Source organism: Sander lucioperca, chromosome 18, assembly GCF_008315115.2.
Source record: "Sander lucioperca isolate FBNREF2018 chromosome 18, SLUC_FBN_1.2, whole genome shotgun sequence".
Taxonomy (NCBI): domain Eukaryota; kingdom Metazoa; phylum Chordata; class Actinopteri; order Perciformes; family Percidae; genus Sander; species Sander lucioperca.
This window is the reverse complement of record NC_050190.1, coordinates 2,647,463-2,663,099: the sequence shown is the minus strand read 5'-3', so window position 1 is coordinate 2,663,099 and position 15,637 is coordinate 2,647,463. Positions and strand designations below refer to the sequence as shown.

The window sequence follows — 15,637 nt, the reverse complement described above, 5'->3', positions numbered from 1 at the left end:
ATACCTTTAAGCTGCGGCTGAGAGTAGCCTTATGTGTGTCTGCTTCTCGGAGTGTCTCCAAACCTTCTCTCTCTAGTTTTCCAATCAAGACTGGTATCAAGCAGTCGGTTAGAAACTGCTGGTGAGAAAGCGCCTCCCGCAGACTGGCTTGCAACTTTTCACCCTCCTCTAATGTCACCTAATGCCAGGAGGAAAACTTGTTTGGTTTTTGTAGTGAGTAAAAATCTGTGTGTTTGTATGTGAAATATCATGACAAAATTGATACACATTGCCTAAATGTAAAGTGAGCATATATAGGCCACTGACAAGTGCTCCATAGAGTTAACATGTTACACTTCACAAATCCCTAAACTCACAAGTTTTCTTTAAAGAAAAACACTTGACAAACCCCTTTTTTCTCTCTCCATTAATGTATATTTTTTCAACAAACTTGCACCATAATTTTACCTGATTATAGTTAAAGGGGACATATTATGCTTTTACGTGTTTTCTGTCATATCTACAATGTTATATGTTGGATTTTCATGTTAAACGTGGCCAAAACGTCAAATAATGAGATAAACGTATTTTAGACAAATCCCTGTGAGCTAAAACGTTAAGATTTCCAACTATTTTGAACGCTCCGGTTTCAACAGTTTTTTCTACTCTAGGCTAAGTCTTACGCAACTCTAAGCTAAGCAACTGGCCTGCTATGATTGGTCATCTGCTCCAAGTAGGCAGGACTGGAGTGTTTTTTTTTTTTTTTTTAAGCCACTGCGGTGTTAACATTGTCCCATGTAACTACATGCTAACGGTAGTAAAATATGTCATCTTGGCTGCCAGTGTCGTTAAATTCTCCCCAATTCCGGGTCACATTACTCCTGAACATTTTCTGTTTATGTAGTATTTGGTTAAAAGCCTTTATTTATATATATTTTGAATGTAGAAATTGCTGCTATATTCTATTAAGTATCCACTGCTAACTATAGCAGCTGCATGGCTAACGGCAGTAAACACTGTCATCTGGGCTGCCAATGTTGTTAAATTCTCCCCTTTTAAGGGCTTAAAGAGACAGGCGCTCCTACAGAGCGTCTCATACGGAGGGTGAATACAGGTGCAGCAGCCATGGGCAGTATGAAAAAAATAAAGTGTTTTTTTAACATTAAAGCATGTAAACATGTTCTAGTACAAACACAAAATACAAGTATAATCCTGAAAATGCTATATAATAGTTGCCCTTTAAGGGCGACCCAGCAAGATGCCCCTGAGTGAAACACTTACACCATTAGAAGACTATATGTACTAGGCTGCTGTCAGATGTACCCAACAACACAAATGTTTACAGAAACAAAGTAGTTACATTGCACAACAAAACAGTAAAAACATTAAAATACAGAAACCTGGACTGAAGAAATGGATTCTGATGGTTTGCTGTGGTTCCATTCCTGCAGGGCGTGAAGAGAGTCCATCAGACAACGAGCTGTGTTTGTAGAGCAGGTACCCTGATGCTCACTCAGCCTGGACTTTAGACTGGAGACATAATTGAATCACATTTATTGTAAACACAACATTTTGCATGGTATCTGCATGTATTACACAAGATGAGATATAAATGAAAACAGGCTAAAATGTACTTTTTTCAGCAAAAGGAACAACTGCAAGCACAAGAACGGATTGAAAAATATTTGTCTGGCACAACAAATAAGAACAGAGAAATAATTATGTATAAATGTGAGTCCTATTGCTTAGTTCAAGAAACCGGGCATTAGATAACATGTACTCTTCGGATGTTTCAAACAGGTTATAAATCAGGAGAACTCTGTGTTTCCATGTCATTGATCAAGAGCAGGATGATCCACTAAGGCATGTTTCTGGTATGTAAGAATAATTGAAAACTGAATTGAAATTGAGGGATGCCAGCTGAGAATTTGTCATGTAGAATATGTTCAAGTAGGATACATAAAGTTCAAAAAGCCCCAGTGGTGAAGTGCACAGATGTTACTGCATGTCATGTTAGTTTGTCAGGTTTGTGTTAGACAACCTCTTTCTTGTTTATACCTTGAGTGAAATTAAAAATATGAATCAAACAAAAAGTGGTAAGAAACAGTGTCTGTCAGGCTGTCTTATGACCTGGGTAACAATTAAAGTCATAATTAATTACCCATATACATACAGCATGTAGTGTTTTTTTATGTTTTAGCTATTTGTCACAGCTCTACTAAAACAATGAGGAATGCCATCCGTCGTTAGACATGGTACCTGTCATGTTGCTGGCATAAGGATTTCACCAGAGTCATAATTTCTGTTGGCAGCTCATCAGTGGCAGGTGTAGCCCTTACTTCCTGTTGGAGGTCCTGAACTTTCACACCCAAATCTGCCAGCGATTTCTCACAGTTCTGACAGGAGAAGGACAACAACATCACATAAGTAACATGCCTGCAACAGTGCCACGTTAGCATTACTGACATACTCACATGCCTGGAACATGGCAGCAGTTTTACATTTATAATGTGAGTTACCAACTCCAAAATCCACTTAATGTACACATAGTCTGGATCAACGAAGTACATTTCCACCGCCGGATGTTCCGCCAGATGTTCCTCACCTTCCTCTCTCTGTGTGTTGCCGTTCTCAAACTCTGTTTACTTTGGGAAACAACAACAACCTTCGAGCTTGCAAGCTACACGCTGAAAATGTCAAGTTTTGAAGAAAATTTTGATCGTGCAACAAGGCAGACGTGCTTAGTTTCTTTGGAGGAATGATTGTAAAGATTTACAAAGAATATGTTTACGGCATGTACTCTCTAACTGGGACGTTTTGGTACTTATTGGTAATGATTGCTGTGGACGAAGTACAAACGGTGATACACTGGTGAGAGGAAATTACGTTTAACCATGTATCCAGCTAATTTAAATAGCTCATGTTACTGTATTGTGTGAACAGTTATCTTAATTTAATATTGTATGTGGCGTTTTCTTTTGCGGGGTGCAAATGTTCCACCAAAACAAGTGCCTTCCTGAGACTATTTTACAGAGCCACCGTCGCGCAGTCTGCAGCCCAAGACGATTGTGATTGGTTTAAAGAAATGCAAACAACCCAGAGCGTCATTTTCTGCACTGTGGAGATTGGTCTGGAGACATACCTCTTTTCTTCAGGTTTATTTGTGGGAACTCAGCCTATTTGGATAATAAAATGGATAAATAAAGTAGTAATAACCTGAAGGCTGTGCCAGTGCTGTTGGAGCTGAGGGATGTTGTTCTGGGGTTGGCTGTAACTGAGCGCCTGGTCCAGGGAGCGCAGTTCCCACTGCAGGGCTGCAGATCTCTCCTTGAGCCCCTTGGCCTTCCTGGCCAGCTGGCCGTCCAGCTCCTCCAGCCGGGTCTCACAGGCCGCCAGGCGCTCCCTCACCTCCTGCTCCGAGGTGGCACAGAGCTCATGGAGATGGCTTACCTCCAGGGTCAGGGCATCGCGGCCTCCAGGCGTGCAGAGGCTCAGCAAACTGTCTCTGGCAGAGTCGAGCTCTTTCATCTCTCTCTGCTCCCTGTCCACTGTCTGCAGCAAAGCCTGGCATCAGCAGGGATAAAAAGGAGAATCGGATTATTAGAATGCAGAAAGAACTATCCTTTAAAGAGCTTTTGACGTTTAGGTTTTGAAGTTGTAAAACTATATTTTAAAAGTCAAAGATCTGGGGACATTAGTTGGCTCCAGAAATGTCCACAGATGAGAAAACTGAACATGCATACACTGTCCAAATCATGTCATTAATGTCTTCCTCAAATGTCTAAAATGCATTGGTTTGTTACTAGTAAAGGAGTCCCTTCAGTTTGAAGAATTACAACATGAATATTTTCAGTGACAGATTAAAATTGGTGCCACTGGCTTCCCTCAAGAATCCAACTAACAACTGTGTGCAAGGTCCAAAATTAACTTTTTTGTCCACCAGCCAAATGGCTAGTGAATGTTCAAATTTTACCAGCCACTCAATAGATTACCATTGTTTTTTTAACTGGTGAGTGAAGCAAATCTACCAGCCACTTGCATATTTTACCAGCATTTGGCTAGTAGATGGTGATAATTTTGGAGCCTGACTGTGTGTATGTGTTTTATCCTCGGACCTTCAGAGTGTTGACAGCGGTGTGCAGACCCTGTCTGTCTGCTGGAGGAGCTCTGAGGCCTTTAACGTGCTCCCTCAGCCAGTCCTGGGCTGCTTCATGCTGCTCCAGCAGCTGGGTGCAATGCCTCTCCGCCAGGATGCCCTGCTCCAGCTGAACTACTGCATCCTGAAAACAACAGTAGTTGCATGTTTACAGATGGATTAACTTGGTCATTGGCCACCAAAACGAGCCACATAAAATAATTTGAACTTTTAAAATGGAGACTGAAGTCAAACAGTGAGTTATTGGAGTGGGAGGGGAGTTGTTCTTGTTCTTTGGGGCAGGGGAGGAAGAAGATGATGTTGTGGTGGTTGTGCTACATATAGAAGCTTAATAACATAACTTTTTGTGTGGTATCTTTTACTTAGTCTTATGATGTATCAATCCAGTGTTATAAAATACATAACTGCCCATAAATAAAATGGTCCACACATAATAATAAGATGTAAGGGACTGTTCGCTATTTAATTAAGGGGTTACCAGAGGAGTTTTGTGGCCTCTAACCTAAAAAGACGTGACCTTCCCCTCGTCAGTAATAATTTTCCTATGACCCTCCAAAACGATTTAAAAAAAAGGCATGACCCTCCCCTTGTGTGCAAGTTTGCACTTAGCAAAGAAGTACAGATACCATTTGATTTTTACAGCCATGACATACATGAGTTAACCTCTGCATTCTCATCTTACACATCACACTCCTCTGTTATGGTGTGGGGGCCATTTCAGTAGATTTACTCACTAACATTGTTGTGAAACACAATAAGCATGGAAACTAAATGCACACTTCATGCATTACTGCATTACTTCAGATACTAAGTTACTCATCTAGTAAACTTGTATTCATATGAAATAAAACGATAAAACATTGAGACCATTCAGCAAAGGACGCTGGGATATAACCAATTCAACACTGGTTGCTATGGACTTGTCACTATCGTCATTGTATATTTTAGTACATAGGTAAAGCTGCCGAAGCTGAACATTATATTCCAAAACACATATGTTTATTTTTAAAGTTTTTAAGTTACATTGTAACAATTTAACAATTCACCCTTATGAAATCCAATCGCGGCACGGCTGTTTTGGAACGCAATAGACAGACGCTTAAATTCAACTAAAATGTAACAGTGAACAATCAGTGTTGGACCTACAGTCTGTTGAGATGCCTCTCCAAACTCACCATAAAACGTTAAGACGCGTTGAGAAAAAAAGATCCGTATTTTGCCGTAATCCAATGACACGAAAAAAAAGTAATCCACAGCGATCAGTAGATCCACAAAAAGGTAAATGACACAGTGTATCCAGCAAGGCCGATATGAGCGTCACATACGAGGCCTCTCCACTTCGCCGTTTAAACAAAGTGGAATAAGCGTATAAAAGTCCAAATCTACCGCAATCAATTAGTAAGCTGACATCACATTTATATACATGGCATTTAGGAAACCGTTATTGCAAGGTTGGCAGGCAAGATGTCCAGACTAGTGCAACAGTAATTTTCGTTTTTTGCGTCCTGCTGCTCCCATCGTCAGCCAGGTAATATTTTTTTTTACTAAAGCAGTATATGAAATCAGATGTATTACCTATCACCATTTAGTTGTTTTGTGTTATTTAAGATATTTATTTAATATCTGGTCATGCCAGATGTAATTATTCCACTAATTTTTTAAACAATGCAATTACCCGGGGGGCAGTGCTCCTCCTGCCCCCCCCCAGCAAACTCCGTGTATGGGGTCAGACCATCTGCTAGGGGGCCGAGACTGAGAGCTACATGGATAAATATGCACCAAACAAGCCACTTTGAAATTTTGCTCTTTTCATGAATAAAAACGTTGGGTGACCCCCCCACCCAGACTAAAAAATGTTGGATGACCCTCCCCTCAGCAGAAAATAAAAAGACATGACCCTCCCCTATTTTCCTCCGGTGGTCCATTCCATAAATACCGAACGGTCCCTAAGACATTTGCATTTTCTATGTTGATTTAAAAAACTGACATTTGAATTATGAATAAAAAAACATTTCTTGCCTTAGCAACTACTGATTATTATTATGATAATGCATAATAGTTAAGTGATATTTATGTTTACATCAACACTGCAATGCAAATATAAATTTATATTAATTATGACAAATTTAGAAGGTCTAATTATTAAAAAAGTGAACAATAGGGGGATCACGTGACCAGCCACCGCTATGGTTGCTAGTGACTCCGGATTTCCACTGGATGCGGAACGTCTGCGGACCGGCTCCGCTGCGGAACGGCTGCGTGCTCCAGCGTCCGTCAATACCCACTAGGTACGGATTTGTTGCGGCACGGCTGCGGCCATGACTGACAGCTGTAGTCACCCACAATATCTTGCGAATTCACGTAGAATAGAACCACAAAACCAACAACAGTTTGTTTCCATCCAGAGGAGTAGAGGGGAAACAACTCTGTGCTGTGTTTTCAAGGTGTAGTGCAGGGAAATATGATCCGCCGTGAGCACGGTGTATTTTATTTTGAAAATTAACCGGATGTTTTATTTTGTTTCTGTGCTCGACTTCCTGTCCCGGACTATCTGCCGTGTGCTGAATTGCTGTGGAGCTCTCCGGCGTCCGGCAAAAATAGAAGCTCTGCGTATCTGCTCCGGAGGGCTGCGGACCGCCTGACCGGCAATTTCCACTGGATGCGGAACGTCTGCGGAACGTCGACGGAGTCATTAGGTTTCCATTAAAGTCAATGTGTGTATTTCCACTGACTGCGGAACGTCTGCGTCCCTACTCCGTCCCAGTTCCGTCAGTCCGCAGCCCTCCGGAGCAGATACACAGAGCTTCTATTTTTGACGGACGACGGAGAGCTCCGCAGCAATTCAGCACAATTCAGATTGTGCGGGACAGGAAGTCGAGCACAGAAACAAAATAAAACATCCGGTTACTTTTCAAAAAAAAATACACTGTGCTCACGGCGGGTCATATTTTCCTGCACTACACCTTGAAAACACAGCACAGAGTTGTTTCCCCTCTACTCCTCTGGATGGAAACAAACGGTTGTTGGTTTTGTGGTTCTGTTTATAGAAACTACATCCTGTTATATTGAGCGAACATACGTGAACTTGCGAGATCTTGTGGTCGGCTGGCCACAGCCGTTACGCAACAAATCCGGACCTGGTGGGTATTGACGGACGGCGGAGCACGTAGCCGGTCCGCATACGTTCTGCATCCTGTGGAAATCCACGGTGAGCTGGGACCCAGTCGGAACGCAGCCGTTCCGCAGTCAGTGGAAATACACACATTGACTTTAATGGAAACCTAATGACTCCGCCGACGTTGCGGAGCGGATCCGCAGCCGTTACGCATCCAGTGGAAATTAGGCTCCCACACTCACCTCCGTATTTCATTAAATAACCAGGTCTATTACTTTTTCTTCAACGCCAAACCGAGACATAGACAGTATAGAATGGACCAACAGATCCCTGGACGTGGACCAGTGAAGGCCATTAGAAGCACTTTTCCGGTGAGCGCCGAGCGTTAGTGCGCAGCCTCCAACTGAGAGAGACGACGTAAATGTAACGTGAGCAACCTGTCAGAAAGTTGTAAGTCTTCTGTAGCTGTGCCGAGAGACATCTCAATCATTCCCAATCTTGCAGAGACGGAGAGCGTAGGTATATGTAAGGAGATAACATGGACACAGGCTAATTATTGCTAACTAAAATGCTAGTTAACATTAGTAATTAAACTTAAACAGCTAATGTAAGTCGAAACTGTCTGCGAGCATCTCCTGTACTATACGGTAATTCCTCTACTGTGCGACAGTAAGTCGCGTGGTTATGACACAATCGTTAGCCTATTTTTACAAAAACGTCTGCTATGGAGCCATAACGTGAGGTACAAGGTAATGGAGCCTTTTATATATTGTCGTGTTTCTTTAGAAATAAACAATGGACCTATAAAGTCTTTATACGCTTTAGATGTAAAGTTATTCGCTGTCAAAGTGACGTCAAAATGAATGGCAGTCAAAGAAATGCTAACGGGGGATGATGGCTTATTAGCATCAAAATGGCGCCATAGGAGGTTCGGGTTGTGAGGAGACGCTTAACCCCTTGGGAGCAACTGATGTGAACGTGTTCTCTAACATGGACTGCGTCACATTCACGACCCAGCGGCTTCCGACCATCCACGGAGGGAGAGAGTTCGCCTTCGATTCAGGCCGCGACTGGAGGACTCAGCACCGGTGGTCTAACGGTATTTGGGCAAGGGACATCTAACCAGACAGTACAAAATGATGAATGCTGGCTACTCAGTCTACAGGCTATGCTTTTGTGGACATTTAATTGGGCTGAAAAAAACATGATAAATCCTGAGGACACGTATGCAAGTTTCGGAGCCAGGCTTTAAAGGGACAATTAACCATACTGAAAATACATGATAAATACTGGCTGGTCAGTTTACAATCAATGTTTGTTAACATTTAGCTGGACTGAAAGAACATGAGGGATGCTGTCTGTTCAGCTCATAGTCTACTTATGAGCTGAACAGACCCCCATTATTGCTCCAACTAGATTGGTGTGTTTTACACACAGCTTATTCCAGAAATTGTTTCTTACATGCCTACTTCAGAACTTAACAGCTGGTTGAGACCTAGTTCTAAGGTTGTTATAATATTGTTCATGTTTAACATAAGAATTCACTAGACCTGTTTCAATTTAACCTGTGACTTAAAACAGGAGGTGCAGTTTTGAGCTGGAGTTTTGCGCAAACTGCGTTTGATATGGTCACGCATCTTATAGATAGGGGAGGGGATCTGCGGTCTCAGAGGGTTATGGGATTTATTTAACTTTTGATGTTTTTGTCACACCTTGCTCAGAGCTAACAGTTCACCCTTTGCTACAGATTTGTTGGCAAAATCCAGTAGGGTACTCGAGACATATATGCGTTTAAATTTTGAAGATGGCTGAGCTTTCAATCATTTCAGTTAACATCACGGGGCTAAACGGGCCAATCAAACGAGCTAAATTCCTGGACTACTTAAGAATGAAAAACATCGACGTGGCGCTTATACAGGAGTCACATTTACGTAAAAGAGTTAAGTAAATCGTCCACAAAATAAATACTTAAAGGTTGCTGCCTCATCTAATGATGACACCAAAACCAAGGGCTCCATCGTGTTGCTGTTGCGGAAATGCGCACTCACCGTAGACAAAGGCAGTAAAGACTTATCAGGCAGGATATCTTATATATGTACCACAATAAGGAGTAGGAAAATAGCCTTTGTTTCGGTATATGCACCGGCTACATATGATGAAAGTTTTTTCCCACGCCTAACCAATGAGTTGCTTTCACTCAATGAATATTCACTAATTATAGGGGGAGACATGAATGCAGTACTAGATTTAAATCAGGATAGATCAGGGGTCAATCACACAAAAGCCCAGAAACATATCAGACACGTTTAAAGCAGTTGTGGAATCCCACCATCTTACAGATATATGGAGGATGCACAATCCTACTAGCAAGGATTACACCTTCTTTTCCACATGCCACCTCACCCACTCCCGCATTAATTATATGTTGTGCTCCAGTGAGCTTAAGACAATGTTCCACACGATAGCAATAGAACCAGCAATTCTGTCTGATCACAATGCGCTGATAACCACATTCCGTTCTGACATGTTAGGAGAAAGATCTAGGAGATGGCAATTTAATAATTCCCTTCTCCAGAACACAGCTTTTGATACAGAATTTAGAACCAAACTGGCTGAATTTACGTCAATTAATACCGACTCAGTTTCGGACCCTGCATATACATGGCAAGCAACTAAAGGATTTATTAGAGATTTAACATCCTCCTTCACGGTCAATTTGAAGAGGAAAAGAGAGGCAAGGATAGCGGAGTTGGAAGAACGCTGTAAATCGTTAGAGCAATCTCTTAAGACTTGTTTTTCTAAATCTACACAAACTCTTCTAGTCACAAGTCGAACAGAGCTGAATGATCTGCTAAAAAGGAGAGCTGAGTTCATAATGCACAGAGTGAGGCAAAATTATTATTTTAATGGCTGTAAACCAAGCAAATTGCTTGCTCTGAAATTAAAACAAAGCGAATCCAGAGCTACTATCAACAGCATCCGCACAGACCGAGGTATCTCAACAAATCCTAAGGATACCAGCGCCACTTTTCTATTCACACCTTCTATTCAAAGTTGTATGAGTCCTCCTGCAACCCAGATCTGACACAGTGCCAGAAGTTCCTAAAAGAACTAAACCTGCCTCTTCTTGACCCAGAAGAGGCAGAAGAACTGGGTCAACCTATAACGTTAGAGGAACTTAAATTAGCATTAAAAACAGTTAAAAAAGGGAAAACGCCAGGGTTGGATGGAATTCCATCAGAACTTCTATAGTATTTTGACATATTAGGACTTACCATTTTACAAGCTTTAACTTCAGCCATAGAAAAGGGTACTTTCCACCAACAAACCAACACTGCACTAATTTCTGTTATACCCAAAAAGGGCAAAGATCTTACGGATTGCTAAAATTTCAGGCCCATCAGCCTCATCGGGACTAATATTAAGCTTTATTCCAAAGTCTTGGCTCTCCGCTTAGAACGCTTTATTGAGAAGCTAGTCCACCCTGACCAATCAGGTTTTATACCAAAGCGTCACGCTGCAGGCAATGTACGCAGATTATTTCATGTAATAGAAGAAGCCAGAAACCTTCCAACAACGGCAGCAGTTTTATCAGTGGACGCGGAAAAGGCTTTTGACCGCCTAGAGTGGAACTATTTGTGACAAGTAATGGAGAGGCTTGGTTTGGGGGCCAAATTCATTGACATGGTGCGTACTTTATACGCGAATCCCACGGCCATAGTCTCAACCAATGGCTTGCATTCTCAGCCATTTCCCATCGAGCGGGGCTCGCGACAGGGATGCCCGCTTTCCCCCATGCTGTTTGCATGCAAGGCTTATGGTGCGTTCACGCCACCTGGAAATATCAGGGACCGCCCCCGTGATTACGTTGTTTTTCCGACTGCCAGCGTTCACATGGTCGGGATGTGTGTTCTTCTTCTTCTGTTATATTGGCGTTTGGCATAACAACTTGTTGCATGACTGCCACCAACTGTTGGGCGTAGCCTAGAGCATCAGGTGTGTGAAAACATGGAGGCCACAATAACAAAAGATTTGCTGCTGTTTTCTTATGCGAGCATACAAACAGCACATCGACAGGGGGTCACGTGATGCAGCGGAGCTAGAAGGACGCATCTCTGAAGGCTCTCCGAGACTTTATCCTTAAAAACACTCTTAACCCTTTAACAAAACCAAATTTTCATCTATTCAGACTTATAAGATGCTCAATGGACCTAAGATCTAAAAATAAGCAAGCTAATTCGGTAATTGTGCCTTTTTCATCGTGCGAAGAGGAAAGCCCACAACAGGAGGCTAGCATTAGCAAGATGGCGCACGGTCAGGTGCAACCTACTGGGGACAACGCTCTCATACTTCAGAAGATACGAAAGGGGAACCAAGCCCTCTCCAATAAACTGAATACCAAAACGGCAGAGATTAACGAGTCAAATTCTGGGCTAAAGTCTATGCTTGATAACCTGACATCCCAGCAGGAAGGATTCACTGAGGCGGAGGAACGCATCGGGACGGCGGAGGACCAACTCACCGAGCTGGTGGACAAGTTAACTAAGAACAATGAGCATTTGATGGAAAAAGTTGAGTCACTTGAGAATTACAGCAGACGCAATAATATCCGCGTCCTTAACGTACGTGAGGGTTGTGAGGGGAGTGACCCGGTTAAATTTTTCGCCAACTGGCTGCCGACTAGATTGGGAAAAGAGCACTTTCCCGATCCGCTAATAATAGAGCGAGCACACCGGACACTCGCACCAAGACCACCCGCGGAGAGGAGACCGAGGGCCGTGTTGATACGCCTACTGAAGTACTAGGACCGGGAGAAGATACTTCGTACAGCAGCAAATCTATCCAGGGAAAACAAAGGTCCCATAATGTACGAGAATACGCCAGTGATGTTTTTTCCTGACCTGAGTGCCAACCTGGTGAAGCGCCAAAAGGAATACGACCAGGTGAAGAAAGAGCTGAGATCCAGGGATGTCCAGTTTGCTTTACTCTATCCTGCTACTTTGAGGATAACACTCCCAGAAGGGAAAAGGAAAGTATTTAAAACACCAAAAGAAGCAGCAACGTTTGTGAGAGACCACGCATGGGGAAACTAAAGAGAGGTGTAAACAAGTTACCTGACATACTTTTGTGGTCATCGCACAAAATGTAAGCTACTACTGCCTTACGATATTGTTCACCCGTTTTTTTGTTTTTTGTTTAAAGAAATTGTAGTGGCAGTCATTGTTACTCTAGAATGTTTCATATAATATCTTATATCTCGGAGAGCCCCCGGGGGGGCAGGAGACCTTAGATTTAAGTTAGATTTGATATTCACGAATACAAGACCTTTCCAGATGAAGGGAGGTGTGCCACATGTTTTGGGGCTGGCACTGTGGGGTTCTATATACTGTTTTTGGGGTATTTTTCCTTTTTGTTTTCCTTTTTGGTTGGGTGCTCCACTTATATGTTACACAATATCTTCCAAGTACTTTGTTTACTGTAATATTATGAGAGGTCAGGGGAAGTTTGTGAACAAAACAGAATCTTTATGGACAGCATGTTGAAATTTGTCAGTTTTAATGTTAATGGGTTGAATGGGCCGATTAAAAGGAAAAGGTTTTTTACCTATCTTAAAAAGTTACAAGTAGATATCGCTTTCCTTCAAGAAACTCACCTTACTTTGCAGGAACATAAAAAATTAAAGAGAGAATGGGTAGGGCAGGTAGTGCCGTCATCATTCAATTCAAAGGCCAGAGGAGTGGCCATTTTGATAAATAAAAATACACCTCTGGAAATACTTGATACTGTCATTGATCCCTCAGGATGTTATGTCTTTATTAACTGTAAAATATTCTCAGAACAATGGTCACTCCTAAATTTATATGCACCTAATTATGATGATGAGTTGTTCATGCAAGACATATTTCTAAAAATTGCAGGGGGGCAGCAAAACATACTTCTAGGAGGTGATTTCAATTTCTGTTTAGATCCTACTCTGGACAAATCGACTAAGACCAGCTCCAAGTCAAAAGCAGCCAAGACCACTCAAACATCAGACAGATAATCTCCTATACAAAAGGTCTGAAAAAGCAATACACAAAGGATATTGATAAATTGGAAAAAGAAATTCTGTTCTTGGAAAAAGATCAAAGAAATAGTTCTTCAGACACATATCAATCTTTAGTCCAGAAAAAACTTCAATACAATATGCTAAATACCTACAAAATTGAAAGAGCTATTTTAAGAACTAAACAGAGGTATTATGAATTGGGAGAAAATGCACATAAAATGTTGTCCTGGCAGCTGAAGGCAGAGGAAAGCACTAGGAGTATCAATGCCATTCAAACTGAAGCAGGCTCTATTTCATATAACCCAACAGAAATAAATGATACATTTAAAAACTTTTATTCAAATTTGTACAAATCAGAATTGCCCGGCGATTTGACCCATATTGACAACTTTCTGTCTAAAATTGAATTGCAAAAAATTAATGAAGAGGACCAAAAAAATCTTGACCTTCCTTTCACTCAGGCAGAAATTACAAAGGCCCTAAATTCACTCCAGTCTAATAAATCCCCAGGAGAGGACAGTTTCCCCCCCGAGTTTTATAAAGAATTTAAAGATTTACTTATCCCACTGATTATGGATGTAATAAGCCTTTCGTTTAAGACACATACGCTTCCCGAATCCTTTTCAATTGCTATAATCACAGTTATATTTAAAAAGGGTAAAGACCCATTAAAATGTGCCTCTTATAGGCCCATCTCATTATTGAACTCAGATTACAAATTGATCTCTAAGGTGCTAGCAAATAGGGTTAGTCTGATACTACCAAAAATAATCAACCCAGACCAGAGTGGCTTTATTCCAAAACGCCTATCTGCCAATAACTTAAGTAGATTCTTTAATATAATCCATTTAGCAAAATCAAGATCTGATCACTCTGTGGCTGTAGCGTTAGACGCTGAGAAGGCCTTCGATAGGCTGGAATGGCCTTATTTATTTAAGGTATTAACTAAATTTGGTTTTGGACAAGTATTTATTATATGATATGATATATATCACATACCCAAAGCAAGGATTACTACTAATGGGCAAATCTCATCACCGTTTTCCCTAAATAGATCCAGTAGACAGGGATGTCCACTGTCCCCAAGTCTGTTTGTCTTAGCCATTGAGCCTTTGGCGGAGGCAATCAGAAGGGACCCTGATATAAAAGGCTTTAAGGTCAGACAATCCATAAAATTAATTTATTAGCTGATGATGTTCTCTTATATCTAACAGACCCTTCTCACTCTCTTACTCGACTACAGGATTTATTGGGCACATATGGTACTGTCTCAGGATATAAGGTAAACTATGATAAAAGTGAAATAATCCCATTAACAACATTCAACTACTCTGCGTGTCAAAGTGCATCTGCGTTCAAATGGGCCCCAATTGGAATAAAATATCTTGGTATAATAGTGGACAATAACTTAAAAAATCTTTATAAATTAAATTACAGTCCACTACTTAAAAAAATTGAAGAAGATCTACACAGATGGATTAGCCTCCCCATCACTTTGATCGGGAGGATTAATTGCATTAAAATTAACATTTTGCCGAGGCTGCAGTACCTCTTTCAATCACTGCCTATTCCATTACCCCAAACCTTTTTTAAAACTCTTAATAAAAATGTAAGACAGTTCATTTGGAATAACAAGGCACCAAGAATATCTTTGGAGAAATTGACGTGGGACTATAAGTCAGGGGGACTTCAACTACCCAATTTTAAAAAATATTACTTTGCAGCCCAAATGCGATTTCTTTTGTCTCTGTTTGAGAATGACACAACTCCATCCTGGGCTCATATTGCATTTTCTTCTTTGAAAGACAATTTCTTCAGTGATTTTGTTTACAAATACAACTGCCGAATTTTGTCCAAAAAGACTGATAACCCAATTTTATTACATCTCATTAAACTTTGGTATGATGTACATAAAACCATTGGCAAGGAGATAGGGCTGTCACCAAAATCACCTTTAAAACAAAACAACCTTATCCCTCTGACTGTAAACAATAAGATCCTGGAAGCATGGTATCATAATGAGTATCGTAAATTGGAGGACTGTTATGAGAACGGATTCTTCATGACTTTTGAACAATTAAGAAGAAAACACAATTTGTCTAACAATACTTTCTTTTGTTACCTCCAACTGCGGTCATTCCTGAGAAGCACTTTGAACAATACCATGGCTTTACCCAAACTCACAGAAATGGAAAAATTGATACATGATAGTGGACCATAAGTTTAATTCTAAAGTATATTCTTTGTTAATATCTGAATGTCCTAAACCAGCTCTGTATAGGTCTAGGGAGAGGTGGGAATCAGACTTAAATATCACGATTGAAGACCAACGTTGGTC

General features: G+C 41.1%; 1 protein-coding gene across 1 annotated transcript in view; it reads right to left on the bottom strand.

Annotated features, from left to right (window-relative positions):
- Positions 1-15,637, bottom strand: part of LOC116036810 (nesprin-2-like) — a 149,830-nt gene that overhangs the window by 1,521 nt on the left and 132,672 nt on the right. Inside the window, exons 53-57 of the mRNA XM_035994929.1 lie at positions 4,095-4,259; positions 3,196-3,543; positions 2,239-2,375; positions 1,380-1,509; positions 5-178 (exon numbers count right to left, since the gene is read on the bottom strand). Coding sequence (XP_035850822.1) covers positions 5-178; positions 1,380-1,509; positions 2,239-2,375; positions 3,196-3,543; positions 4,095-4,259 — 954 coding nt within the window. The remainder of the gene's footprint in view (positions 1-4; positions 179-1,379; positions 1,510-2,238; positions 2,376-3,195; positions 3,544-4,094; positions 4,260-15,637) is intronic.